The sequence below is a fragment of the Ambystoma mexicanum genome, chromosome 6p (genome assembly GCF_040938575.1).
Source record: "Ambystoma mexicanum isolate Mex_15411 chromosome 6p, UKY_AmexF1_1, whole genome shotgun sequence".
In the NCBI taxonomy this organism is placed as follows: domain Eukaryota; kingdom Metazoa; phylum Chordata; class Amphibia; order Caudata; family Ambystomatidae; genus Ambystoma; species Ambystoma mexicanum.
In genome coordinates, this window is record NC_090935.1 from 385,163,987 (window position 1) to 385,190,633 (window position 26,647).

The 26,647-nt window shown below is 47.2% G+C and overlaps 1 protein-coding gene across 2 annotated transcripts in view; it reads right to left on the minus strand.

The window, feature by feature from the left end:
* RICTOR (RPTOR independent companion of MTOR complex 2) overlaps positions 1–26,647 on the minus strand; it is a 1,615,046-nt gene that overhangs the window by 1,419,096 nt on the left and 169,303 nt on the right. For both annotated transcript variants that reach the window (XM_069627164.1, XM_069627163.1), the window contains exon 9: positions 17,054–17,121. In XM_069627164.1, coding sequence (XP_069483265.1) covers positions 17,054–17,121 — 68 coding nt within the window. The remainder of the gene's footprint in view (positions 1–17,053; positions 17,122–26,647) is intronic.

A 26,647-nucleotide genomic window follows, 5' to 3' on the forward strand; every position in this document is an offset into this window, starting at 1 on the left:
TCTGGAACAGAAAGGGCCTGTATTTCACTAACCCTTCTGATAGAAGTGATAGCCACTAGGAAGGCCGTCTTAAACGTAAGATCTTTTAGACTTGCTTTATGCATAGGCTCAAAGGGAGACCCCATGAGCCAGGTTAAAACACATTTAGATCCCATCCAGGAGCTGGGTGAGAAATGGTAGGATACATTCTTTTAACCCCTTCCATAAAGGCCTTAATCACCGGTATCTTCCACCACAACATCTTTTGTTGGGACTTGGTGTATGCTGAAAGAGCAGGCAGATGAACCTTCAGGGAATTGAAGACCAATCCTGTGTCCAACAAATGGGTTGGATATAGCACAATGTGTGTGGGTGAGCAATCAATGGGATTGACGCCCTTGGTATTACACCAGATAACAAAACGTTTCCATATGCTGGCATAGCAATAACGGGTGTTAGTTACCTAGCTTCCCTGGGTATGTCCCTGGACCTCTGAGGGGGCTCTAGGTGTCCAAACTCTTACTGACCTTAGGAGCCAGGCGGTTAAGTTCAGAGTTTGTGGGCAAGGGTGTAGGGTCTCCCCCCTGTCCTGAGACAACATTTTGTACGGGCAGGGTAGTTTTACTGGCGGGTAGAGGGACATTTCCATCACATGAGTGAACCAGGGTTGGTGGGGCCACCAGTATCATGGTAACTAGTTCCCGAGTGCACAAGATGCACTATCTTGTTGAGAAGGGGAGAAGGGGCGGTGTTTAACTTAGACAAATTTCCCTATTCATGTTATCCAGAGACCGTTCCCCTTGGAGTGGTTCTGGGGGTACCTGGTGGCGTAGTCTTGGCATTGGGCATTCTCATGAGTTGCGAACAGGTCGATCCCTGGTACGCCCCATTCTGCGAAGACGTTGGACACAATGCCATTCGTATTCTATGGGCAGAGGGAAATCTCTGCTGAGCACGTGTAACGCTCACCTGATTTCCGCAGAGGCGCCGGTCTTGACTGGGTGAATGCCGTATCTTCAAAGGTGATGTGTAACACACGGTTGGCTCTTTGGGCTGGACCTCTGTGCACTGTATGTCTGACTCAAAGAGTAAGATGTCTGCAGATAGAAAATATGGGATTAATGAACTGGGGTTATTGGGTGCCTCTCTCCTCTTCCCTTTCTCTTCTCCTGTAGAACCCCAAAGGTTAACGCCCTCACCTTAGGTAAGTGAACGCCGAGCTCTCCATCTGCCTCGGGGCAGGGTGCCGTAACCAGTTTCTTCACTGGATAAGGGTGCAGGCCTCTTGACCTCAGAGGACTGCTGTCCGTCGTTAACTGCACGAACGGTAAGTTCTGGGCACTTCAAATGTCTTAAGTCTTTTGTAATGATATCTCTTGTTTTGCAGGGTTCCGGCGATGGCGGATGGCGGGCTGGTGAGAGTTGAGGATCGAACCCGCGTGAGGAATAGAAGCGCCTGGAAGCACGTAAGTAAGCGCTTGTAGCCTGCTTCACGATGCGCACTAACTGTCCCTTTTATCTTGCAGGTACAAGTTCGGTGCTTTAGAGAAGCTGAAGGGTGCTGGAATACCCACTGGATTCGGCGTGGGAAGGAGTAATGGCACGTGAGTAATAAAGTTGCCCAATGTCTTTAAACGCACCTTCTTTTGTCTTTCAGGTGCGGGATGCAGCGCCGAAGGCCTCCGGAGCGTGCGAAGAGCTGGTAAGCTTTTTGTCTTTCAGATGCCGGAATGCAGTGCGAAGACCTCCGGAGCATGCGAAGAGTAGGTAAGCCTTTGTCTTTCAGATGCCGGAATGCAGCGCGAGGCGTTGGTGACAGCCGATGGACCAGGTAAGAGATGCGCTGCCACTGAAGACCGTAGTGCTAACCTGTTCTTTCTTTGTCTTTACAGGTGCTGCTGAAGACTGGATTCCAGGATGGTAAGCCTTTGTTCCCTTAGGCCCAGGATCAGAAGCAGAAGACACGATGAGCGTTCTGCTGCAGAGAATGCAGAATAACGCAAAGCAAGATTCATCCATCGGGTGTGGTTTAAATAGCCTCCTGTAGTGCTTAGGTGTCTCCTTCCACAGCCACGCCTAGGTAAGAAAAGAGTTCCTGCTTTCCAGAAGAGTTCCAGTGTTCTGAACCTAGGGAGTGGCTCCTGCCCCACCCAACAGGAAAAGTAGTCCCAAACAGAAGAGTATCAGGGGTTCAACTGGCAGGTAAGTAAGCAGCATGGTCTGCTGCAGGTAACTCCACCCAAGCATTATAACCCCGGCGCTTCCAGCGCTGGGACTGGGCATCTTTATGAACCTGGTGCCAGTGGTGCCAGGACAGGGTCCAAAAGGTCCCAATTGGGACTGGCTGGCACTCGGAACCGGGGTTATGGGTATGCTTCCAAGGGAGTCGGGCAAGTCCTGATCTTTTGGAAGCAGAGATCATGACAGCACCCCCCCTCAAGGCCCCTCCCAAACCGGGCTTCTCCGGGGGTTTGGGCTTGTTAGGAAATGTTCGATGAAATCTTTTGATTAGACGAGGCGCGTGGACATATTCTGCAGGTTCCCAGGATCTTTCTTGGGGACCATAGCCTTTCCAGTCAATCAGGTAAAATAGTTTAGATTTGGAGATCTTGGAATCCAGGATGCTTTTGACTTCAAACTCGAGTTCTCCATCAACTAGAATAAGTTTTGGAGATGTAGTTAGTCGGGTTTGAGGTTGCACTGGTTTTAATAGAGAGATGTGGAAGACCGGATGTATCTTCACGTGAGGGGGCAAGTCCAACTTGACCGCTACTGGATTTACTATGGTAGTGATGGAATAGGGACCAAGGTATCTTGGGTTGAATGTGCGTGGTCCTTTTAGAGGTAGATATTTGGTGGATAACCAGACTTGATCTCCTACTTGATATTGGGGGGCTTCCTTCCGATGTTGGTCTGCTCCTTTCTTGTATTGTTCTTTAGCCCTTTGAAGGTGAGAAACGGCTTCCTTAAAGGCTTGGGTGATTGTAGAATGCAGGTGGTCTACTGCTGGTGTTCCAAGATCTTGGAGTGGATCCAACTCCGAGGTTCAAGGGTGACTACCGTATAAAAGAAAAAACGGGGTCTTCCCAGTTGCCGAGTGGACAGAGTTATTGTAGGCATATTCGGCTATCCAAAGGATATCTTTCCAAGTGTTTTCAGTTTGTTGTAGCATGCAGCGCAAATACTGTTCCAGAGTTTGATTGGTCCTCTCGGTTTGTCCGTCGGTTTGAGGGTGGTGGCTGGTCGAAAGACTCACATCAATTTGAGCCGACCGACAGCAACTTTGCCAAAAATGAGAAATAAATTGACTACCTCGATCCGAAATTAGAACTGAAGGAAAACCGTGCAGTCGAACGATGTTCTCGAGAAATTCTCGGGCCAGAGTTGCTGCTGTTGGTAAGCCTTTGAGTGGAATGAAATGCGCCATCTTGGAGAATAGGTCCACGATTACTAGGATCGTATTGTATCCGGAGCATGGAGGTAGATCGGTGATGAAGTCCATAGAAAGCGTATGCCAAGGGCGAGGCGGGATGTCAATAGGGCGTAAGAGGCCGGCTGGTTTTTCCTTTTGACTCTTGTTTTGGGCGCATACTCCACAGGACATTATAAAGTCTCTGATATCTTTTTTCCAAGACGGCCACCAGAAGTAGCACTTGATCTTTTCCGAGGTCTTGGTCATACCGGGATGTCCTTCCATTAAAGAATCGTGATAACAAGAGATTACCTTTTTCTGTAAATCTGTGCTGGGCAGGTATAACCATTCTTGGAAATATAATAGGTTGTCCTTCACCGTAAAGTCCTTTCCCTGCAGATGCCAATTCTGTATGTCTGCTGGAGTTACCAGTAGCCTGGCTTTATCCTTAACTTCCCCTATGGATTGTGTGGCGATTACACCTAGAATTCTTTGTTCGGGAATGATAGGTACAGGTTTAGGATTGATCAAATGTTCTTCCACTCCCATCCGAGAAAGGGCATCAGCTTTACCGTTTTTTGTACCAGGTCGATAGGTAATTATGAAGTCAAATTCGGCAAAGAATAGTGCCCAACGGAGTTGCCTAGAGGATTGAGCTTTTGCGGTTTTCAAATATTGCAGGTTTCGGTGATCTGTAATCACAGTAACGGTGTGTCGGGCCCCCAGAAGATAATGCCGCCAAGCCTTAAAGGCGGACTTGATAGCTAGAAGTTCCTTATCAGTAATAGTGTAATTGATTTCAGGAGGCGAGAATTTGCGGGACCAAAATGCCACGGGATGCAACTGATTGGTTACTGGTTCCTTTTGTGATAGAACTGCCCCCATGGCAAGGCTCGAAGCATCAGTTTCAACGATGTAGGGGAGTTCTGGGCGAGGATGTTTTAAGATCGGTGCAGAGATAAATCTAGTCTTCAAATTCTGGAAAGCTTGTTCCGCCTCGGTAGACCATTCAAAACGTTTGTTTTTCTTTAACAAGGCGGTGATGGGCTGGACTATTCGAGAGAATTCGGGGATAAACCTGCGGTAAAAGTTAGCGAAGCCTAACATGCTTTGAACACCTTTTACGGAGGATGGCGATGGCCATTTGAGAATTGCATCGACCTTCTTTGAATCCATACGCACTCCGCAAGGTGATAATATGAATCCCAAGAATTCAACTTCAGTCACGTTGAAAACACATTTTTCCAACTTAGCGAAAAGTTTGTGTTGACGCAATCTCTCGAGGACCATTTTCACGTGTTTCCGATGTTCAGTTTCCGATGAAGAATAAACGAGGATGTCGTCAATGTAAACAACACCACACACATCTATGAGCTCTCTGAGGACATCGTTCAGAAAATATTGAAAGGCGGCCGGGGCATTGCAAAGTCCGAAGGGCATGACCTGATATTCAAATAGCCCATACTTGGTGCGGAAGGCCGTCTTCCATTCATCGCCCTCTTTTACTCGTACCAAGTGGTAGGCTCCTCTAAGATCCAGCTTTGTATATATGTATGCTTTTCTGACTTGGTCCAGGAGTTCAGGGATCAAAGGTAACGGATATCTATTCTTAACGGTGATCTGGTTCAGGGCGCGATAATCTAAACAAGTTCTAAGGTCCCCTTCTTTTTTTGGAACGAAGAACAAAGCTGAGGAAGCAGGGGACTTGGAAGGACGAATAAACCCATTCGCTAGGTATTGATCCAGGTATTGTCGGAGGTGAAGATTCTCAGGCTCGGTGAGGGCATAAATTCTACTACAAGGAGGAGTAGATCCAGGTATCAGTTCTATCTGGCAGTCATAAGACCTATGAGGAGGTAGAGAGTTAGCCTGATCCTTCCGGAAAACATCTTGGAATTCTAGGTATTCAGGAGGTAACTGGGGAGCCTCCGAGGAAACTGCTGCCAGTGCAACACCAGGTCAAGGGTGACAAGTAGAGACATTCTGGAAACTGAACCGTTCTTGCTCGCCAATCGATCTGATGATTGTGCTTCTCTAACCAAGGAATTCCTAGAATAATCTGGAACTGAGGGGCCTTGATCACATCGAACACGATCTTCTCATGGTGTCCATCTTGACTTACTGGCGTCACTTCTTGGGTGGTATGCGTTACTGGTCCGGAGGCTATCTCCGTACCATCCACCGTAGTAATGACGTCCTTTACAGCCTTTGGACAAAGAGTTAGATTCATCCTCAAAACCATTTCATGATCCACATAATTGCCGATGGCACCGCTGTCGACGTAAGCTTCAATCGCATGTAATCGATCCGGATGTTCAGGGCTAATGAGGACCATAGGTAGCACGAAATGCGAGGTCACGGAACTGGTTTTAACGCTCGGCAAGAGGACCTCTATTCTTGTCGGGCGAGGTTGTTTCCCTGCTCAGAGTTTGTGACCCTGGTAACTGCAGCTCCTACTGCCTTCTTGGCTGGTTTCACCGGACAGTCTCGAAGAAAGTGCCCCGAGTTTCCGCAATAGAGGCATAATTGCAGCGGTTTTCTCCTTTCCCGCTCCTTTTGTGTTAGTGGTCCTTTCAGGCCCCCTATTTGCATGGGTTTCCCGGAGTCTACTCCTTTGGTAGGAGTTGGTGGTTTGGAAAATACTCGAGCATCAAACTTGGAACGTTCGGCCTTCCTGTTCTGCAGTCTGTGGTCAATTTGAACGACTAAGTCAATATAGTCCGAACAGTCTTGCGGGGGATTCACTACTTGGGCTAACACATCTTTGAGCTCTCCACGTAGACCTCTATAAAACAGCGTAATCCTTTTGTCCTCAGGCCATCGAGTTTCCACTATCAGTCTGTTGAAAGACGCAATATAAGCCAAAAGGTCTTGATTACCCTGTCGCAATGAAAGGAGCTCATTGTCCAAGGCCTGCCCCTGTGAATGTCTTGCAAACAGTTTTTCCATACGGAGCTGAAAAGCTTGAAAATCATGGAGAACCGGATCATCTTGATTAACTAGAGGGATCGACCAGTCTGCCGCATTGCCACTAAGGTACGAAAGCACGAAAGCTACCTTAGCTTGATCAGTTGGAAAGGCTGCTGGCCGGCATAAGAAGTGCAACCGGCCCTGAATAAATACTGCAAACCTCTTTGGGTCACCAGAAAATCGTTCGGGCGGAGCCAGAGGTACATTCCCAGGTAGGTTGATCTGCACTGGGTTCGTAGAGGATGTTGAAGGAAGATTTGCCCCTGATGCGGGTAACGGAGTTTGTCCGGCTTGTGACTGTAGCAATTGTCTAGCGAGATCGTCTGTTCGCTCCTTGGAAATAATCAGTTCCCTTCTTAGAGCATTCGTTTCCTGACGGGCTGCATGCACTTCTGCTCTTAGTTCCCCAAGTAACTGGGCTAGCTGGTCGGTATCCGAGGTTTCCATAGCGCCTGGGTGGGAGTTTTGCGGTAGGCTTTGCGTTCTGTAACGCTCACCTGATTCCCGCAGAGGCGCCGGTCTTGACTGGGTGAATGCCGTATCTTCAAAGGTGATGTGTAACACACGGTTGGCTCTTTGGGCTGGACCTCTGTGCACTGTATGTCTGACTCGAAGAGTAAGATGTCTGCAGATAGAAAATATGGGATTAATGAACTGGGGTTATTGGGTGCCTCTCTCCTCTTCCCTTTCTCTTCTCCTGTAGAACCCCAAAGGTTAACGCCCTCACCTTAGGTAAGTGAACGCCGAGCTCTCCATCTGCCTCGGGGCAGGGTGCCGTAACCAGTTTCTTCACTGGATAAGGGTGCAGGCCTCTTGACCTCAGAGGACTGCTGTCCGTCGTTAACTGCACGAACGGTAAATTCTGGGCACTTCAAATGTCTTAAAAGTCTTTTGTAATAATATCTCTTGTTTTGCAGGGTTCCGGCGATGGCGGATGGCGGGCTGATGAGAGTTGAGGATCGAACCCGCGTGAGGAATAGAAGCGCCTGGAAGCATGTAAGTAAGCGCTTGTAGCCTGCTTCACGATGCGCACTAACTGTCCCTTTTATCTTGCAGGTACAAGTTCGGAGCTTTAGAGAAGCTGAAGGGTATTGGAATACCCACTGGATTCGGCGTGGGAAGGAGTAATGGCACGTGAGTAATAAAGTTGCCCAATGTCTTTAAACGCACCTTCTTTTGTCTTTCAGGTGCGGGATGCAGCGCCAAAGGCCTCCGGAGCGTGCGAAGAGTAGGTAAGCCTTTGTCTTTCAGATGCCGGAATGCAGCGCGAGGCGTTGGTGACAGCCGATGGACCAGGTAAGAGATGCGCTGCCACTGAAGACCGTAGTGCTAACCTGTTCTTTCTTTGTCTTTACAGGTGCTGCTGAAGACTGGATTCCAGGATGGTAAGCCTTTGTTCCCTTAGGCCCAGGATCAGAAGCAGAAGACACGATGAGCGTTCTGCTGCAGAGAATGCAGAATAACGCAAAGCAAGATTCATCCATCGGGTGTGGTTTAAATAGCCTCCTGTAGTGCTTAGGTGTCTCCTTCCACAGCCACGCCTAGGTAAGAAAAGAGTTCCTGCTTTCCAGAAGAGTTCCAGTGTTCTGAACCTAGGGAGTGGCTCCTGCCCCACCCAACAGGAAAAGTAGTCCCAAACAGAAGAGGATCAGGGGTTCAACTGGCAGGTAAGTAAGCAGCATGGTCTGCTGCAGGTAAGTCCACCCAAGCATTATGAGCCCGGCGCTTCCAGCGCTGGGACTGGGCATCTTTATGAGCCTGGTGCCACTGGCGCCAGGACGGGGTCCAAAAGGTCCCAATTGGGACTGGCTGGCACTCGGAACCGGGGTTATGGGTCTGCTTCCAAGGGAGTCGGGCAAGTCCTGATCTTTTGGAAGCAGAGATCATGACAGCACGTCTGCCAGAAGATGGAGTTCCCCATGAACATGTTGAGACAGGAGTAACATCTTGTGTTTGAGAGCCCATATCCAAATGTTTTGGGACAGCTTGGATAGCCCTGGAGAGGAGAGAGTGCCCCCCTGTTTGTTCAGGTAATACATGGCTGTAGTGCTGTCTGTTAGAATCAGCACTGTCTTCTCTTGTAGTTGCAACTGAAAAGCCTTTAATGCCTTGAACACTGCTAATAGCTCCAGTAAGTGTCATGGGTATCAGGCAAGTAGTTGGGGCAAGCTGGGTGGAGGCTTGGCAGGCCTGTCATAGGCACACAAAGAACCCATAACAAATCCCTCCTTTCATTCCTTCCTAGTGTTTGTAGTAACTTCCTGGTTACCACTTCCTGTTGCCAAAAAGGAAGTGCATGATGATTCATGAGCTCGCTAGTGTTTGGGTGTGGCTGGCTATATAAACCACACCCAAGATTCTTCCAGCTTACTGTGAGCTGCATCAGCAACACACTTACCGTGCTCCGGATCATCCTGCTTCGGATCATCCTTTTCTGCTTACCCGCTCCGGATCATCCTGTTCTGCTTACCCGCTCCGGAAGAACCTCCGTTCTTACTCCACGCCGCAGCTATCTCGAATCAAGAGGGGACTTCCCCACCGGCACCTGTAAGAACAAAGAAGAACTGCCTTAACACGCGCACATCAGTAACGCTGCGCATACTCACCGAATCTTGCCGCAAAGCTGCAATCCAGGACAGTTGTACAAGCGCACAAACCTCTGCAAAAGAAAGAAGAGACATTATTCATTGCGCTCGCCCCAATAACGCGGACACTTATTTCACTGCGCTCATGGTGCATACTTACCAAAAGCCTTTGTGTATAATTACTCAACCACCAAGTAGCCTGTAGCGCTAAACCCGGACTCAAGGCGCTAATACCACATAATTTCTCCTGCAAGGGAAAGGGAGAGACATTACCAGGCATGCTCGAATGAAAGGCGCTGCGCAAACCTACCAGCAGCTAGCTTCTACATGCAGCGCTACTCACCCACCGGCAAACAAAGACAATACAGACAATTTTGGACACTCAACATTCTCCGTGCAACGTTCACTTGCGGGAAGGACTTTCTAGCCAGTGAAGAAACTGGCGCCTTGAACACTCGGCCTCGCTGTGAAGGCATAAAACAGTGTTTGGCATCTGAACTCATGATGGCGTGTACACCCTACTAAAGATCACAGTATTCCTCTGGGTGAAACAGGGGAAGTGAAGACTCTGGGTCAAGGGCGGCTAGTCCATCGCTCCTGAAGAGACACAGGTGAATGTGACAGTAAGTTTATATAGTTGGACGCTACTTGTGGGGACCACACTCCATGCATTGTCTGCTGAAGGAGGTGAGCCCCCCAACCCCGAGAGAGATGAGTGTCGTGAGAGTGGCTTCTACTGCAGGGGTGGTGAAGGTTTTCCCTTGACCACCACTGCAGAGAGAGAACAAGGACTGGCGAGACAACTACCAGATCTTCCCATTGTCCGCTGGTCTGACACCACTGGCTGTTGAGCCACTCTTGCATGGGACGCATGCGCAGCCGCGCGTGGGGAACCAAGTTTATGCAGGCCCCCATCATCTATAGCAAACCGATGGCTTTGCGCACCATCACCTCCCGACTGGCTACATATTGAGGTATCTGAAAAAGCATGTTCTGAACCCTCTCGGAGGGGAAGACGAGGCCGTCTTTCGTCCGGATTAGAGCCCCCAGAAATTGTTTTACTTGACAGGGGACTAGACTGGATTCTTTTCTTGTTGATGGAGAATCACAGACTGAACAGAAGGTCTACGGTCCTTTGGGTGTGTCGTACGAGTCCCCTGTTATGAGCCAGTCGTCGAGGTAAGGGTAAACCGTGACGGATAGTCTGCGCAGGTGTGCTGCTGCTACTGCCAGTACCTTGGTAAACACCCTTGGCACTGATGCGATGCCGAAGGGGAGTACTTTGAATTGGTAATGCCTGTCCTCTATCATGAACCTTCGACATTTCCTGTGCGCTGGCAACATTGAAATATGAAAGTATGCATCTTTCATGTCCAATGTTGCCATGTAGTCCCCCTGTTTCAACAGTGGGATCACCTCCTGTAGTGTTACCATGCGAAACGTTTGAGGTTTCATGAATTTGTTCGCTGGGCGCAGATCTAGCACAGGGCACATGGTGAGGTCCTTTTTGGATACAAGGAAGTACACTGAATTAATACCCTCGTTTACCTGAAGAGTAGGGACAGCTTCTATGGCATCCTTTCCCAGCAGCGCTTCCACCTCTTGATTCAAGATCTCCAGATGGTCCGGTGAGAGGCGCTGTGATCGTGGTGGTCGGAATTGTGGAGGTCGGGTGAATTCCACGCAGTACCCGTGGGCGACCGTGTTTATGATCCACTGGTCTGAAGTTATCCCCTCCCAAGCCATGAGCAAAGATGTTATGAGCCCCCCGACCAGGGTGACATGGGAGGTGACCTAGATCTGATGGTCATTTCTGACTAGAGACTGTGGCTCCTCTAGGATTGTGGCCTCTACCTCTCGCTTTGCTGCGTTGCTGACCCCTTGGTGGGTAGTATGCGGGGCTTCCTGATGTTTCTCCAGCATTTACGTTTCCTGTGCCATAGTTGTTCTGACTTGCACAGGACTGCCCTCGAAAGGACCGAGGAGAATTACCTCCCCTCTGGGCGCAAGGTCTTTGAGTAATTTGTTGCAGGTACTTAAAGGGTCTCATGCCCTTTTTTAGCTATTTCTAGAGATTCATCGACCGCCTTTCCGAAGAGATTAGTTTCTTCAATGGGTTTATTGATGAGAGCGCCTGTGTCTCAGGATTAAACCCTGAGGTACGAAGCCAAGCATGCCTCTTAATTAAGGTTCCCTGAGCAGAGACCTGCCTGCTGTTTCAGCCATGTCCAAACTGTTCTTTATCACATTCTGGTTCACTTGTCTGCCTTCGGCCACAATCGTGAGAAGCTTGGGCCTGATGGGCTCTCGGACCTCCTGGAGACCTTCCTGTACTAGGTTCAATTGAGCGTCAGCAAAACTCACCAGCAGCGTAGTGTTATTTGCTATGCGTGTGGTATATGTGGCAGTCGAGGTAACCCGCTTATCCAAGGCATATTTCCTCTTGGATTTTCTATCTGGAGGTGCCTCCCCCGTAGCAAGGGGTACTCCTGCCCGTTTCCAGGTGGTAGTCACTACCAGGGAATCGGGGGTGGCGTGCCCTTTAATGTATTGAGGGTCCAAAGGAGCTGGCCGAAATAACTTTTCTACTCTTGGGTTCACTGCCCAGGTCTGGGCTGGTGACACCAGGGAGGGGGCCAATCTTCTCTTAACAGAATTAAGGAGGAGGAATGGCCTGGCTATAGGGGGATTTCGCCTTAAGACTGTCTTCTACAAAGTCCTGCTCAGGCACCGCCTCTTGAGTAGTGATTTGAAAGTGATCTGTTGCCTTCCTTCATGGCATTGAAGGCCATTTAGTCGTCTACAGGTGAGGCCTGGTGAGCCGGGGTGGACGGAGGAGAATCCAGGCACAGAACATCAGTGTCCTGATCTTGTTGGGGGAGCATCAATGGGTCCATCCCCACTTGGTGTTTCTCTTCCCAATTGTCCAGGGCATCTGCCTGGTCCTCATTGTAGCCCTGCAGGAAGGAAGGTTCTTCATTGTAAATGTCCTGGTAAGTATCCATTTGAATGAGGTCTTCATGATGGACGGGGACTGAGGGCTGCTCCTCTTGTAACTGTGAAGCAGATTTAAGATTAAGTTCTCCACAATATCTTTTCAGGGAAGGATATTCAGAAAAATAAATAATTTTCTCAAGACGATCCATGCACCCTTCAAATTTCAATGTCCACTTAGAGGAACTAGAAGGGCCTATGGGTGGAAAAACGTCTTCTGCCCCTTGATGCTGAAATTTGTCACTCAGGGTGTTGGAAAGAGGCTCTTGCCTGACCTCGTAGGAATCGTGAGAATAGGGGCACCAGGGCGTATTTATAGATTTGTCCGCGGCTGCCCCATGTTTTTCGACGGAATAGGAATAAGCCCAACCGCCGAAGTAATTCTAGCGATACTGTGGTCGATTTCCACCGAATCGGAATTAGATAGTGGTTTCGAAGGTCTATAGGAAGATTTACCACCTACCACGGCGTTAGAGGGCCTAGCGGTAAGTTTTTCACCTTGAGGCCTAGTCGTAATTGTTGGGCCTACCGGGTCATTCGGAACCGTCTGAGCGTCGAAATTCCACGCTTCAATGTGTAAACTTGATTTAGGGGTAGCGCCCTTGTTTATTTCGGGATGCCCAGTCAAACTCTGCTGCGGATGCGGGGAAGACTTTGGATCTGAACTATCCAAGAAATCCGCCGCAATCTTAGACTGCCCTGCTGGTGCTTTCCCCTTTTTCGACATACCCGTCGAAATAGGTAGAGGGGTAGTGTAATGTCTTTGTACGCCCCTGTCCCCGGGTGTTGTCCCTAGGGCGAGACCAGAGTCAGGCCTTAAAGGGTCGGGGACAGGCGTTGCAGACCTAGGGAGTCTCCGTCTCGTGGTCTATCACATCCGCAACAGATTTTTCATCACTGGAGGTGCCCCCGTCACTTTCGGCGGGTGTGGCAGTAGGGGAAGAGGGTTCCGCCCGTGACATACCGTATGCGGCCCACTGCTTTACACAGAGCTCCTTAAGGGTTTTAGACCGAAGGAGTTTACAAGCCTCACACCGCTTCTCGTCGTAATCTAAGGGGGGGGGGGAGGAGTTGCACGTCCTGTGTTCGTCCTTCCACAGGTATCTGACCCTACTCTTAGAGCAGAACCTAAAAGGAGTCCTCTCCATAGCAAAAGGGAAAGATGACCAGACCTAGAGGGTAAAGAGGGGGAAAGAGGAAAGACAACGGAAATATGGCCACCTCGACCCCACTCTCCCTACTGTAAAGGCTGGCCAGAGGGCCAAGCCACATGGATGCTTCAGCCGCCGGATCTTAGGCGCCTAAATCCGCCGCCGTAGACAAGTCCCCCATAGTCTTCCTCAAAGTTGTTCTTGCCGTCAAAATGACTTAAGGGGGAATAACCGACAAGTCGGTTTAGGATAAACAATGTCTCTTATGTAAGAGCTCCGCTATAGGGCGACCAGTTATCTGGGTGGAAAAAAACCATCTTGGGGACCTCGGCGTGTGAGGGATTTTGGGTACACTACACGTCACGATAAGGATAGTGTTACTAACATGCCTATGCTGACGTCCGCTTTCGATCCCCGAAAGACGAGATGCAATACTCTGCGGTTACCACTGGATGTTGGACTATATGCAAAGCATGTGATTCTAAGCAGATTAACAACCATCAGAAATGAAGAGTTCCTGTGGATTTCTTCCCGTCTCTAGTGCCATAGAAGCAGCAACGGAACAACTAACAAGGGAGACCTGTTAAAAGACTCGAAGGGACACAAGTAGTGGCTTGAGTCGGAGGTAAGGTAGTGACATCTTGGAATCAGGTAAGCAATACCTTTTTCCCCAACAGTACCTTAAGATAGAAGAAAATGTTTTTGTTGGATGCTCTGCAATGTTGCAGCTCTGAACCAAACCTCCGGATTCCTTGGTCTAATGAATGAAGGCAGGACAATTGAGGGGACCATTCAGCAGCAGTCTTGAGGGAGGACCTGTGGCACGGTATAAAAGCTAAACAATAGTTGGTCGAACACGTCCACTGCCACCAGCCATAACTAGGAGATTGTCTATGTGACTCAAGTCACAGGAACAGGGAGAAGGGGGATACTAGGTATCCCTTTGTCACTCCACTGAAGGTGGTGTGTGCAATCTCTCAGACTAGAGTTTTGGGAGAGATACAAAGTATCTCTCTATCCAAGGAATAAAATAAGCAGTGTTGCATAGCTATGTGCTATGCAATTCTGTAGGTTTGCTAATTAAATTGACACTTGTACAGCATAGTCAAATATTTTAAATTACCTTCTTTAATGAAAGCACAGCTCACCCAGCATTCATCTCTTAGAATTGGGGCTCTCTGCGCCTCAGCTTCAAAGAGGCTAATGGGAGATAGCGGAGAAGTAATTATGTTCTCCACAAAGGCCTGTGTGGGAGTTTTGGGCAAGAAACTTTTTTTCAAATAATTGCAAACCTGAAGTCATCGGGATGATACTTCTGGCAAAGACCAGAATGTGTCAACTTTATTATTATTTTTTTAAAGACAAGCCTGCAATTCCCATCCAAAAAAATGTAACTTGTTACATAATGCAGTATTGCTACTGTATAGCACTGCATTGTCTCCATGTTTTTCAGTAATGTTTAAGTTAGTACATTTAAATTTCATAGTGTAAACTATATTTCATTTTGTTGGTGAAAGTCTATCATACTGTACAGGATCAAATGCTTTTGATGACAAACCTAGTTCTGTGACCTGCTGGTTGCATCACTCTGTGCAACTGGTGCTCAACCCAAAAGCACGTTGCCCAGTTCTCTGCCTGCGACACAAACCTCTCTGCTTAGTCGCTTATTTTCTTTCTTCTTACATAATTAATACACAAAGCTAACTAGTTTACGCAAAGTAGTGATTAGTTCCATCCAGTCTGTATATCTACAGATCTACTGAAATGCCATGCAATGTAGTTGGCTGCCAGAGCTTGTTTTGCTTTACTATTAGATTGCATTCATTATTAGCACCTGCAGCAGACAGCTGGCCAATCTGGAGGGTGGGAATGGAAGCAGAATGTAGCTGCCCTCATTTTATGCTGCAGCGCCTGTGGCCAGCTTTCACCGTGTCCTTGGAGGTGTTGCCCAAGCAAGGTCTCCACTGAAGTTCCACACGTGGAACCCCTGCCAACTAACCTCCTTGGTCACATGCAGGTTCTGGAAATACTTATTTTCAGTCGCAGACATACAGGTAATTCCTTTTTAAGGTAGCATGAACTGAGCACAACTTGGTTCCGTTAAAAGCAAACATATCAGAACCCAAGATGGCAGCTCTGAGTGATAATAGCGATAAACATTGTAATCATGGATGCACAGGACTGGAATGCGATAACACCTAATTTGATCGAAAAAACTGACCGTTTTGATCCAATTGGGTTTTACCGCTTTGTTCGAATACAAAAATACCAAACATGAGCCGGGGCTGTGGGAATGTCCCCTGGCTCCCCATGTTCGGTATTTGGGTGTTTCAGGGGCGAAGAGGACAAAAAAAAAAATAATAATGCATGGTCAGAACGTGGGCCCGAGCAAATAGCCGGTGGGAAGTTCGGCCATGAAGAAATCAAGCGTGAACAAACAACCCAGATCCTGCAATGCTGCACTTATGCTTACCTCACTCGGGCTTGAAGACCGTCAGCAGCCCTGCCCCCACTCGGAAAGTGGTAAATTAACACTATATTGACCACCTGAAATTGACAATTTCCCGGCCTGCTGAAAAACCATACTACGTGCTCAGGCTATGACTGCCCTTTAGCATTGTGACCGTTTTGGTTTTAAGAAACTTCTGAACTTCAACTTACACATCAAATGATGGGTTAAGCATACAATATAAAGGACAATGCCCTGTGCAACACTGCCTGCACTCATCTGCACAGAGCCTTGCACTAATAAAGGTTTTCAGAGTCTTTTTTTATCTATGTATTTGTGTCCATTAATTCATCCAACCTTTAACAGACACTCCTCTCACTAATGTCTCAAGCGGTACACAAAAATGCTGTAATGTTACACATTGTATGTCTTGGTTACAAATAACTTCCGGTGACATTTAAAAATTAATACAAAATTGCTAATCAAAAAAGCTGATTTGCTAATCTAAAAATGTTAATTAGCAACATCTGCAAATCAGTTTTTGAAAACTAATGTATGCCTTGCTATCCTTAAGAACTGTAGTTACTAGAGGATATAGAAAAAGAGATCTTACAGGAGGACCCTAAGCAACACTGCCCATAAGGAGCTGTGTGGTGCAGTAGTAAAAAGACAGATGCCTTTAAGAGCTAGGGAGAGCTATGGAGCAGACAGACTTCATATTACAGGTAGAAAACAAAGAATAGAGTTCCAAACGACTGAGCCCACAAGAATCGATGAGTGGAGAAGAAGGCTCCACTCATTCAGGAATGAAAGAAATGGCCAGAAGTTCAGCAAAAAGTGCTGGGGGTCTCACTAGGAGAGGGGATGAAGCATACAAATGATACATCTCCCTAACAGTGTTCCAGGAGATTTGACATGGCAGTTTGAAGTGAAAAGGGCTGTTGTCTTAGGAAAGCAAATTAAGTTCACACGTTAATCTGGCCCATTGCTTCCGAGTGACCAAACAAGAATGTCACAGGCAGGCCAACTAGTTGTGTAAACAAGTTATTAACTGTCATTAATCTTGTGGTGACTCCCCCTGCATAATGCTAGTGTACAACTTTTGAATGTTTTTATGTGAAGTGCAAAGAAAAATTAGACGCTGTTTTAGTCCCGTTTAAAAATCCCACAAGATGCAGGTTTTGATAATTTTATTGGACTAACTGAAAATACTATGGTGAGAACAAAGCGTTGGCTTGCAAAATCCCAGACTTCATCGGATGTTGCAGAGTGAAATGATTTCTAAAAGAAAGTTACAGTACATATCATTCTCAAAATAAAAAAGTAACATTTTAAACTTCCTTGGCTAAAGGAACAGTATGCATGGGCACTGATAAAATGTGAATACATTTGATTTTTAGCTATAAATTGCTACTCAGTTAAAAGAGCAACATATCTTAACAAAATTAATACACATAATCAGTTCACTTCAGTAATATACACTTCCAGTAAATATTTCATGAATGATACTTACTTAAGTTGTCCTTCTGCAGTATCTGGATTATGCCTGTAGTGAAAATCTGTATACGGTGCCAAAATTCTCTATAATGGAATAAAAGGTTGCCGTCAAATTCTTCCAAACAAGTCTACTTTTACTGAGCAAACAATTAAAAGGGTCCTTCCCATGCATTATTTGTTATTTTAAAACACAAAACTAAGCATCAGTTGCACCTTGGAGAGCAAACTTGTAAAAATATCTTCATTAGCCACAAAAATGAGTACTCAAATCAGCGGCTGAAATAAACTTCCCTGCTCATAGTATAAAAACAAATATTAATGACGCGGGATGAGGCTGCAGTAAAAAAATTTGATATGACCAGCACTACCTTCAGTAATCATCTTTCTGATGCATGTAGCTGTGCAGGTTTACATGCTTTGCATAGGCTGACATCTAGAGGTTGTGGCAGGGTACTACATTATTTATTTGCCTAGTCAAACCGAGGATGTCGACATGACACTCCCCTAGTACTATTCCCACTGTGACGTGTACAATACCCATTATCCTTCACACATCGTTTCCAACTTGAGGATGCATGAAGTGTATAGCGGACTGAGTGTGATGAATAAGATGACTAATGTCATAACATGTTTGAGATGCCTTTAACTTCCAATGTGGGGACGATGGCCCGGCGCATGTGAATCAAAGCAGAAACAAGCAACAGAAAGACTATTACTGGAAGGGAACATGTGTCTGAGGTTTGTGGATTTGCTTAGAATCACATGCTTTGCATAAACTAGCAAGGAGTACCCGATTAAGGAAGAGGGTAAAGTGAAGCAACAGAAACAAACAAATGTTTCAACACTGCTTGCCCCACCTGTAAATCATTTCTGCCTTGTGTCAGCACAATAACGCAGCGTGAAAGTGTGAACTGAACTCCATGTAGCTCCCTTACAGATAGCTTCCAGTGGAACATTTGCAATGAAAGATGCGGTACGAGTAGTGTGCCCTAGGTGTAAAAAGATGTTTCTTCTTTGATAGGCTGTAACACTGTTGGATACACCGAACAATCCACCTGGAGATGCTAGCCTTCGACAAAGGGTCCACTTCTCATCCGGAAGCCAGAGAAACAATTAACTGGTCTGTTTTTCTTAATGAGTGTGTTTTATTAAGGTTGTACATGACTGTGCTATGTACATCTAGTATGTTAAGTGCTCTTTCTCCTAAACTAGGAGGGTTCTGAAAGAATGCTAGTAATTCAATGGATTAGTTGACATGAAATGTAGGTATGTATCTGGGAGAAAAATGTGGTTGCATTCTTCAGAGTACCTTCTTTTTATGTACAAAGGGCTCAGTTACAAAGATTGAAGCTCGCCGATGCTATGGATTGAAATAATGGCTTTAAGGAATGCTTTGTGCATTGGTAGAAAATGAGGACCCAGGAGCTTGCTTAACACCACATTTAAATCCCAACCTGGCGATGGGATATCAACCAGTGGATGTAATAGTGTTACTCCTTCCAGGAATTTTCGACTTGGAAATCTTATTTTGGGATGTTGTGTACACAGATAGTTCAGCTAAATGCACTTTTAATAAATTAAAAAGTGTTAGGGAGATCAGTTTTATGCCAAATCCCCTCTACCTGTGAGACCCCCAGCAGTTTTTGCTGGACTTCTGGACTTTCTTGTTCTCCTGAATGAGGAGAGTCTTTTTCCCCTCATTCATTCTTTTTGCTCCAACCATGAGAACCCTGTTCATTTTGTTTTTTCACGCTTTCCTCCATACTTTTTAAAAAGGCATCTGTGCTTCACGTTTGCAGCACACAGCACCCTTAGTGCAGTGTTGCTGGGCGCCCTTTGGGCTCTCCTTTTTATATTCTTTTACTTACCTTAACTACTGTTCTCATGGTTAGAGGGATACTGTTTATCCTTCTTAGCTTTTTCTTTTGAGAGATCAGAACACACCACCCTATGTGGAGTGCTGAGGGGTTACCTTGTATCCCCTTTCTCTCTGCTCCTGTAACAATTCCGTGACAGTAACACGCACAGAAGTATGGCTGGTGGCAGTGGACGTGTTCTACCTACTTTTTTGCTATTTTTGCTTGCAGGCCGCCTTGCCAGCTCCAGCTATGCATAGAAAGGTCACCATTGATCCATCCAATATGGTGGCTTCTTTCTTTTCTCGCCATTTCTTGTGCGGTTGTTCTTTCTTGGTCCTTCTACCGTGCTGGGTGGGAGAGGTCCTGGTTCGAGTTCAGTCTTAGGCTGGAACCCTTTGTGTAGTTTGCTGAAGCTACAGTGCGCTTGAGAACAGGAAGCATGCGAGGCTCCTAAACTCTGCTATCCTTTGTCTTCTGGGCTGCCTGAAGGAACAAGTTCCCAATGGGGCATCTGCTATTCTGATTGGACAGCCACCCACCTCTTTCTGTAAACTGCAGAGAGTTTGCAGAGGAGGAGTGAAATCCTAATAAAAAGGTGAGGTTCCTGAGGCAGAAGGGAAGTCGACCACTGGAACAGTAGATCCGAAGAAGACTACCAGACACGCCTGCATCCCCTTCCAGCAACCGCGCAGTGACCACTGCTGTCCTGACCCAGTTTTCCAATCAACAGGAGATCTGAAGAGTAGGACTCCTTCCCTTTGGCTGGTGGGACCAGTGTACAGGACTGATGAATCGAGGTGGATTGAAGAGGCGGTAAACATTCATCCCTGGAGCCTGTAAAAAGACACAAAAACTGCAGACTGACGTGCGAGTATGAAGAATCCTATGATGAGAGTCATTTCTCTTGACTAATGCTGTGACATCCCTTCCAGAGTCCCTCCTTTCGTCACCACGAACAAGAAACAGGAGACTGGGTCCACCTCTGCTGCACCAAGAAAGAATCCAGCTGAATCATCTTCTTCGCTCCTCAGATACTGTGTGACTCATGGTAGTACTTCCCTCAAGTCATTTTGTCACTCCTTTGCTGCTGGGGTGCTGATACCGGTGTTTGGTTCGCACAGGCCCAACGCTTAGGCACCCATAGGGAGCCTTTCCCAAGGTCCCTGAAACCTTTTTCACCCTCTAAAGCATCTATCTTACTTGCAATTGAAGAATCCTCTGGAACGTTGCCTTTTCTGCTGCTGTGCCTTACCTGCTTACCCTCCAATCTGACTTTGAAGTACTCGTACCTGGATAGGGATGGACGGCTTAAGGCCTCTCAAAAGTATTACAAGTCTTTTAAAGTGCTGAACTTCTATTGCTGGTCTGGTATTGAATAACCTATTTAGTCCTAAAACAGAACATTTTCTGAGTTGCTATAACAAGTGATTTTACTTACCACTGAACTGTGTTCATGATTTGTAGAATTCCCTACTACTGGTTTACTGAACTGAAATATTGCTTATGTTTTCTATTGTATTGATTCGTTAAAATGGTACTGAACTGAATAACTATCTTGTGAATATAAAATAAATTTTTATTTTACTATAACTACAAATGTCTAAGAACTCCTTTGGGCCTACGTATTTACTGAGGTCAATGTACTTACCTACAGCTTATATCGTCCTCCTAAGATTAGCCTCGCCACTCTGCCATTCTACCAAACCTTTGAGAAGTACAAACGTATAACAAGAGCTGGGGCCTGTACACCAAGGGATAGTTTTATAAAGTCTCACCTTTGGTAGACTTCAGGAAAACTCCCCTAACCAAGATTAGCCCTGGTTCGAGTAAATACAACAGATAATACAAAATATGCGATGGTGAACAATCAATTGGAATGATGTTAGACTTCCTAGACCACATGACAAACCTTTTCCACTTATTGAAGTAGCAGTGACTAGTGGTAAGCGTACATGCTTCCCTCAAAATTTCCATGCATCCGTCAGGTAAGGAAAAAGTTACTTACCTGTAACTGTTGTTCTCCAGCATGGGTCTGGCATGGATTCACATGCACATGAATATTCCCTGTCGTATCAGTATCAGTTTCGTTTCTGATCTGTCTTTCTTAGTAGTAACCAATCACTGGTCTCTGGGTCATACTGCCCCAAGCCAATGACTGCCCTCTCCCTAAGCCCCGCCTCTGGCAGCCATCCTCAGATTTGGTAGCACGTAAAGTGGCAGTATGACCAAGTGAAGAGCCGCAGAGGGGTAGGCGGGAGGGTTCGCATGTGAATCCATGGCAGACCCATGTTGGAGAACAACAGTTACAGGTAAGTAACTTGTTCCTTTCCCAGCATGGGGTCTGGCATGGATTCACATGCTCATGAATATAAGAATACATAGCAGTAAACACTGACCAGAGCTTTGGTATCAAGTAAATAATTATTTAAAGACACACTTAGAAACACTCTAGCACTATTATTATAAGCAAGTTCAAAAACACAGTCACTATTATATATACATCCCTTATTCGACAAGTCTTAGTTAACACCACTTATTTCCAGACACAGGTGAGCGCTTAACTAAAGATGGCACTCCAATAAGTTTAAAAGGGGAAGGAAAAGGCAGAAATTAGGAAAGGCACACAACACAATACTTTAGAATCACCCAGCAAGGCAGGAAAGTCAAAGTCTCCTAGTGAGCAAAATGTTCAGAGGCCAGGCTCCCACTTGGAGAGAGTACAGGGCACCACTGCGCCCAAGATCACACAGTTAACAGTCTTGAAAGGTCTTGCAGGGGGTACAGCAACAAATTAGTTCAGCTTGGAAAAGTTCAGTTAGCCAGCCTAGGGCCAACCCAAGTGGTAAGTTGAGGCTTTAAGAGTCATCCCACACAGACCGTTGCGATGGAGGCCAGGCGGACACAGTACCTTTAAAGTGGAGAGGATCCTCCAGCGGGGGCAGTTGTTCCTGCCAGCGGGTGCAAGTCGCGGCGTCGTCCAGAGGAAGAGATGATCTCGACGTGGAGGAAAGCTGAAGGTCGTTGCACTGCCAGAGAAGAAACCAGCCGCGGAGTTCTCCGGTAAAAAGGTACTACCCTTTTATTTGCGGTATTGGAAAAACGTGGTATCCCGGTTGCCGGGGTGCTTGGCATAGGCAAGACGGCCACGAGATGATCCAGGAAGGCGAAAAGGTGGGCAAACTGGTTATCCCCACCAGTCAAAGGAAGAATACTCTTCGGGATGAAGATCTCCTCTGTCGTTGGAAGAAGTGGTGAGTCGGTTCAGCAGGGCTCCACCGGTGATGTCGTCGTTGCAGGTCGGCTCAGCTTCTCCCTCTTCGGATCCTTTGGTCCTGTGGCGACGTCTGAAGTCCCAGTCCCCAAAGCCCTGCTTTTATGCAGAAAACCCCCATTCATCAGTCCTAGCTGTCACATAAACATGCTAAGTGGTGAGCCGGGCGACTCACCACTGGGCCAATCACATGAGTGCGACTTGAGTTGCAGAGGCAACTCAGTCCAGGGTGCCTAAACCCCCTCCCACACCCCCTGTGGTACCCAGACAGAGTGGCACCACTTTTGGAGGTGTCTGTGGAGAAGCCTGCCAAAAAGTGGAACAAAGGGCTCGACTTGGGTTGGAGTCACAGAAGAGAACACAAACGCCATTTTGGAACCGAGTTTTGGCAAAAAATACCAACCGGTGAATTAATATTAAATAAACCGGTGATATGTTCGAGGCTATGTTAAAAAATATTAGCCTCGAACAATGAGAAAATCCCATAGGAATATATTTGCGGTTGAATATAAAAAGTAGTATCCACTGCCACCAGCCAAAACTCGCCCAGGGGGGACTGGACAGTGCCCCCTCGAACAACAGACCCAGGGGCAATCGAATTGCCCCTACCAGTACGCCCACAATATGATGGTTTGTACTGGTTCTGTTCACAATTTAGGACTAATAAAGCCAATGGTGACTTTACATGCCCCGGGAGACAGTAGTCAGTCCCAGGATACGGAGTCTATGTTTGGGGTTCACTATGACACCCCTGTGTGGGTGCTGTGTAACACATACCAAAACCACATGAAGTCCTATGGAGTAAGAGACCCCATTGCCCATAAAACACATTACAAAGTCAAAGGATATCTCGAATCATGTCCAAGAGTGGGAGAAAAAGAGTCTCACTCTTAGCAGGAGAAATAAAATAAACCCCAAAAATCCAGCAAATCTGCTAGGGGACTCACTAGGTTTGGGAAATTAGCCTTAACAGAGAATTCTCCCTAACACTACCACATGCCTGATTGGTCTTAGTTCAGTGATCTAACTTGGGCATGAGGTGGGAGGGGCACAATTCAGCCTCTACCCAGTGAAGCATAAGCTGTACAAGCATGGGCAGCTTTTCTAGGCCTCACTGGGTTATTACAAGACTTCATGGCATGTTTGGTAACCATGGCTGCCCCTTTAACACTCCAAAGAAGACAAAGGGGTTACATGGTCAGTGGAGTGCAAGTAGGCCTTTGCCAGGTCCCTGTTCGGAGCGAATCAGACTACTAGAGACCATTTATTGTACAAACGGATGCCTCCAATACTGAAATAGGAGCAGTCCTCTCTCAGATAATAAAAAGGCAAGTAGAACCCTATATGCTTCATAAACGGTCATCTTAAGGATACGGAGTCAAGGTGGGCCACAGTGGGAAAGAGGTGCTTCACCATTGTGAGGGCCCTTAGGAAGCTGAGACCTTGTCTCAGTGGGACTCACTTCACTATAGAAATCGACCATAAACTCTGAAAATGGCTGATTAACGTGAAGGGGGAAAATTCAAAATTGCTCGGCTCGTCCGTAAGCCTGCAAGGCTTTGACTTCACTATTGAGAAGAGGACACATACCTCACATAGTAACGCTGATGGGCTGTCCAGGATGTATAACTGATAGGAAACCAGTCCAGGGGTGGATTAGATCCCCCGGTCCCTAGTTTGGGTGAGGGGTGGGGAGACGGGGAGTGTTAGGAAAGATTTTTCTTTTGCGGCTTTCCTCCTTGTAGACATTTATGGGACATCCTTTCTTTTTGCTTTGTTACGAATCATGTCCCAACTTTTTGGAGGCAAGTAGAGCCTTCTCCTTTACTTCCCTTGTCTTTTTGCTCATTGTTATGTGTAAACTGATCAGTCCATAAGACTAAATGTTCTGAGAGACTGTCGCTCTTAGTGAATTTGATGTATTGTTAAAATCTGAGACTTCCTCGACCACCATTCCCAAGGATGCGTGCAATGGAAAACATTGAAACGTCCATTAAGAGTGAGATGCCAAAATATCTAGAGGTTTGGTACTCATTTATCCAATTTGTTATACAAAATGACTTTTCAAATGTACACCATAAACCCCATGATATAGCTGGGGTTAGTAGGACGTGGGCACCTTCAGGAGTAATGGACCCGATAGAGAACGGAATCTGGTGAAACCTGTACTTCCAGCCTCCCTTCTCTTTTGGGATCATGTAGTTCATCAGGACCAAGAGAGGGACCGAATGAAAAGGAAACTTCGATGCAGAAAAGTTGTATCATATGGGGTCGCTTAAGACCGATGTAACATTGGCATGTGTGGAGATCCAGTGTGTCTATGTTGTGGATAAGCGAAAGGAGGACTACTGCAGGCTGTTCTTCAGATCCTATTGGAGCCAAGTTCTTTAAGAAAAAGAGCAGCCAGTTGATGACCCAAAGACGACCCCTGCAGCTGACTAGCACCAACTTCAATGACGTCATGGGGAAGTCCTGCTCCTATGCCTGATCAAGAAGACCCTTGTTGGTGTTTTGACCCCGAGACAGGTGGTAAAAGCCCTGCTCAAGGATCCATGCCTTTAGAAGTGTCTCTGGGCCAAGAGGGTCACTGACCAGCTCCCTCCTGTGCTACCTCGCTGCAGCCAATACCATTTTACAGTGCATCCTTGGAACTTGGTGGATCTTGTACAAAAATTTGCCTAGTCCTGCATTTTCAGCCTTCTTGCATCAAAGAAAGCTGTGCAAGACATGCTCCTTTGATGGTTCCTGGAAGATCGCCTGCTGCTGCCTGACAGTGGACACCGTTACAAACATCTGCATCTTAGAAGTGTCTTGACGTCGCCTGCTCCTCAGAAGTCTCACAATAATAGGTTGCACTCCCAAAATACATCTCGAGGGTTGACTTTGAAAAGGCATCATCATAGCAGTGATTATTGCGCCCTCAACCTAGGGTTTTAAAAAAAACTGCCTTAACAAGCAGGATGTCAGTGAAAGAAGGGTAAGAGGCAAAGATCATTAAAGGGTGTGGGGGGCAACAGTGAGCTAGGTGCCAGTGCTGTAGCTGTGGGTAAAGGTAAATCCCAGAAACACATAGCTAAACTATTCAGCTAAATCATTAAGTCATAGAATCTGGACACATTGACTTACAGAAAAAGTGGTCCCTCTTCGGATGCAAGTAGCAGCCATGAGCATATATCACAGCATGTGTGTCCCGTTTTACCACAGGGAACAAGGTTTACCTGTGTCAAGGACTTCCAGTGCAAGGACCGGGTGAAGGCTGAGGTGCAGCCCTGACCCCGGAGACCACTACAGTTACCCGAAAAGCGGGTGAGTCCCCGGGCATCAGTGCTCCCTCTCATAAGCAACAGCCCCGACAGTCCAGGGCGGAGCAGACTTGAGCCCCACCCGGGGGAGCCCTCCCCCACTTGAAGCGGTGCGTCAGACCCTCCCACCCCCCCGGGATGGCACGCAATAAGAGCTACAGCTTGGCGGGAAGAGCCTGGAAGTTAGCGTGGCCTAGGCACATCCTTCAAGACGGCGGACGGCCACAAACTGCGACATCCCCGGCTCCCCAGTGACCATCTGGAAGGCAGAGGACAGCCAGGGATCCCATCGAGCACCAGTGGCAGTGTGCACAGTATGAAGGCCTGAAACAGGGTGGTGGGGGGGGATGCCCAACCTCGGCACAGTCATCCCAGCAGCTCCTCGAGGCCTGAAAGCAAAGGGGAGGTCCCTAGAATCTCACCCTGTGCAGGGCCACCATAAACACCACAGTTATCCCACAGTGGGTTGACCCTAAAGACTGGCACTTCTAAGAAAGATAGGGTCTTCAATTTTGGGCACTACTTGGGGGGGGGGGGGGGGGGCAAATACGGAAGACATTATTGGTGCGATCAGGAAGCAACTACCACCATAAACCTCACCGACTGGCAAACATAGGGGGACCCGGAAGAAGGGGTAGCTAAACAATAGCAAAACATGCCTCCAGGTGCATGAGGTTGCTCCTGGGCAGATACCACAGCTGGAGCGAGGAGCATGTGCGCACAATAGTGTCATACCTTCATAAACCATCAGCAGCATACCTATGAGGGAACCTGGTGTAACGGAACGGCTACCGACCACAAACTTGTACAAGTAAATGACGATCAGGGGGCGCTCCTTCGCAACACAGACCCTGCGCCAGGGGTCAATTGAAGTGGTCCCTGTCAAAAGCTATATGGTGAAAGGCAATAAGCGACTGTCCGCTTACCCAAAAGGAGGGAATAAGTAAGGGCAACAAGTTGCCAGCGCCCCAAGAAGCTCTCACTATTCCGCCCACAGAGCTCCAGGTGGCAGAGGCGGCCGGCTTGAGCGTGAGTAGGCCTCCATCAGAGCTGAATCAGGTGCTGACGGAAATGCGATCTGGCTTTGCTGCCATAAACAAAAAATTGGATAGAATGGCATATAAAGTTGACAGAATGCAGGAGCGCATAGATGAAGAAAGCAGCAGGAAATGCGAGGT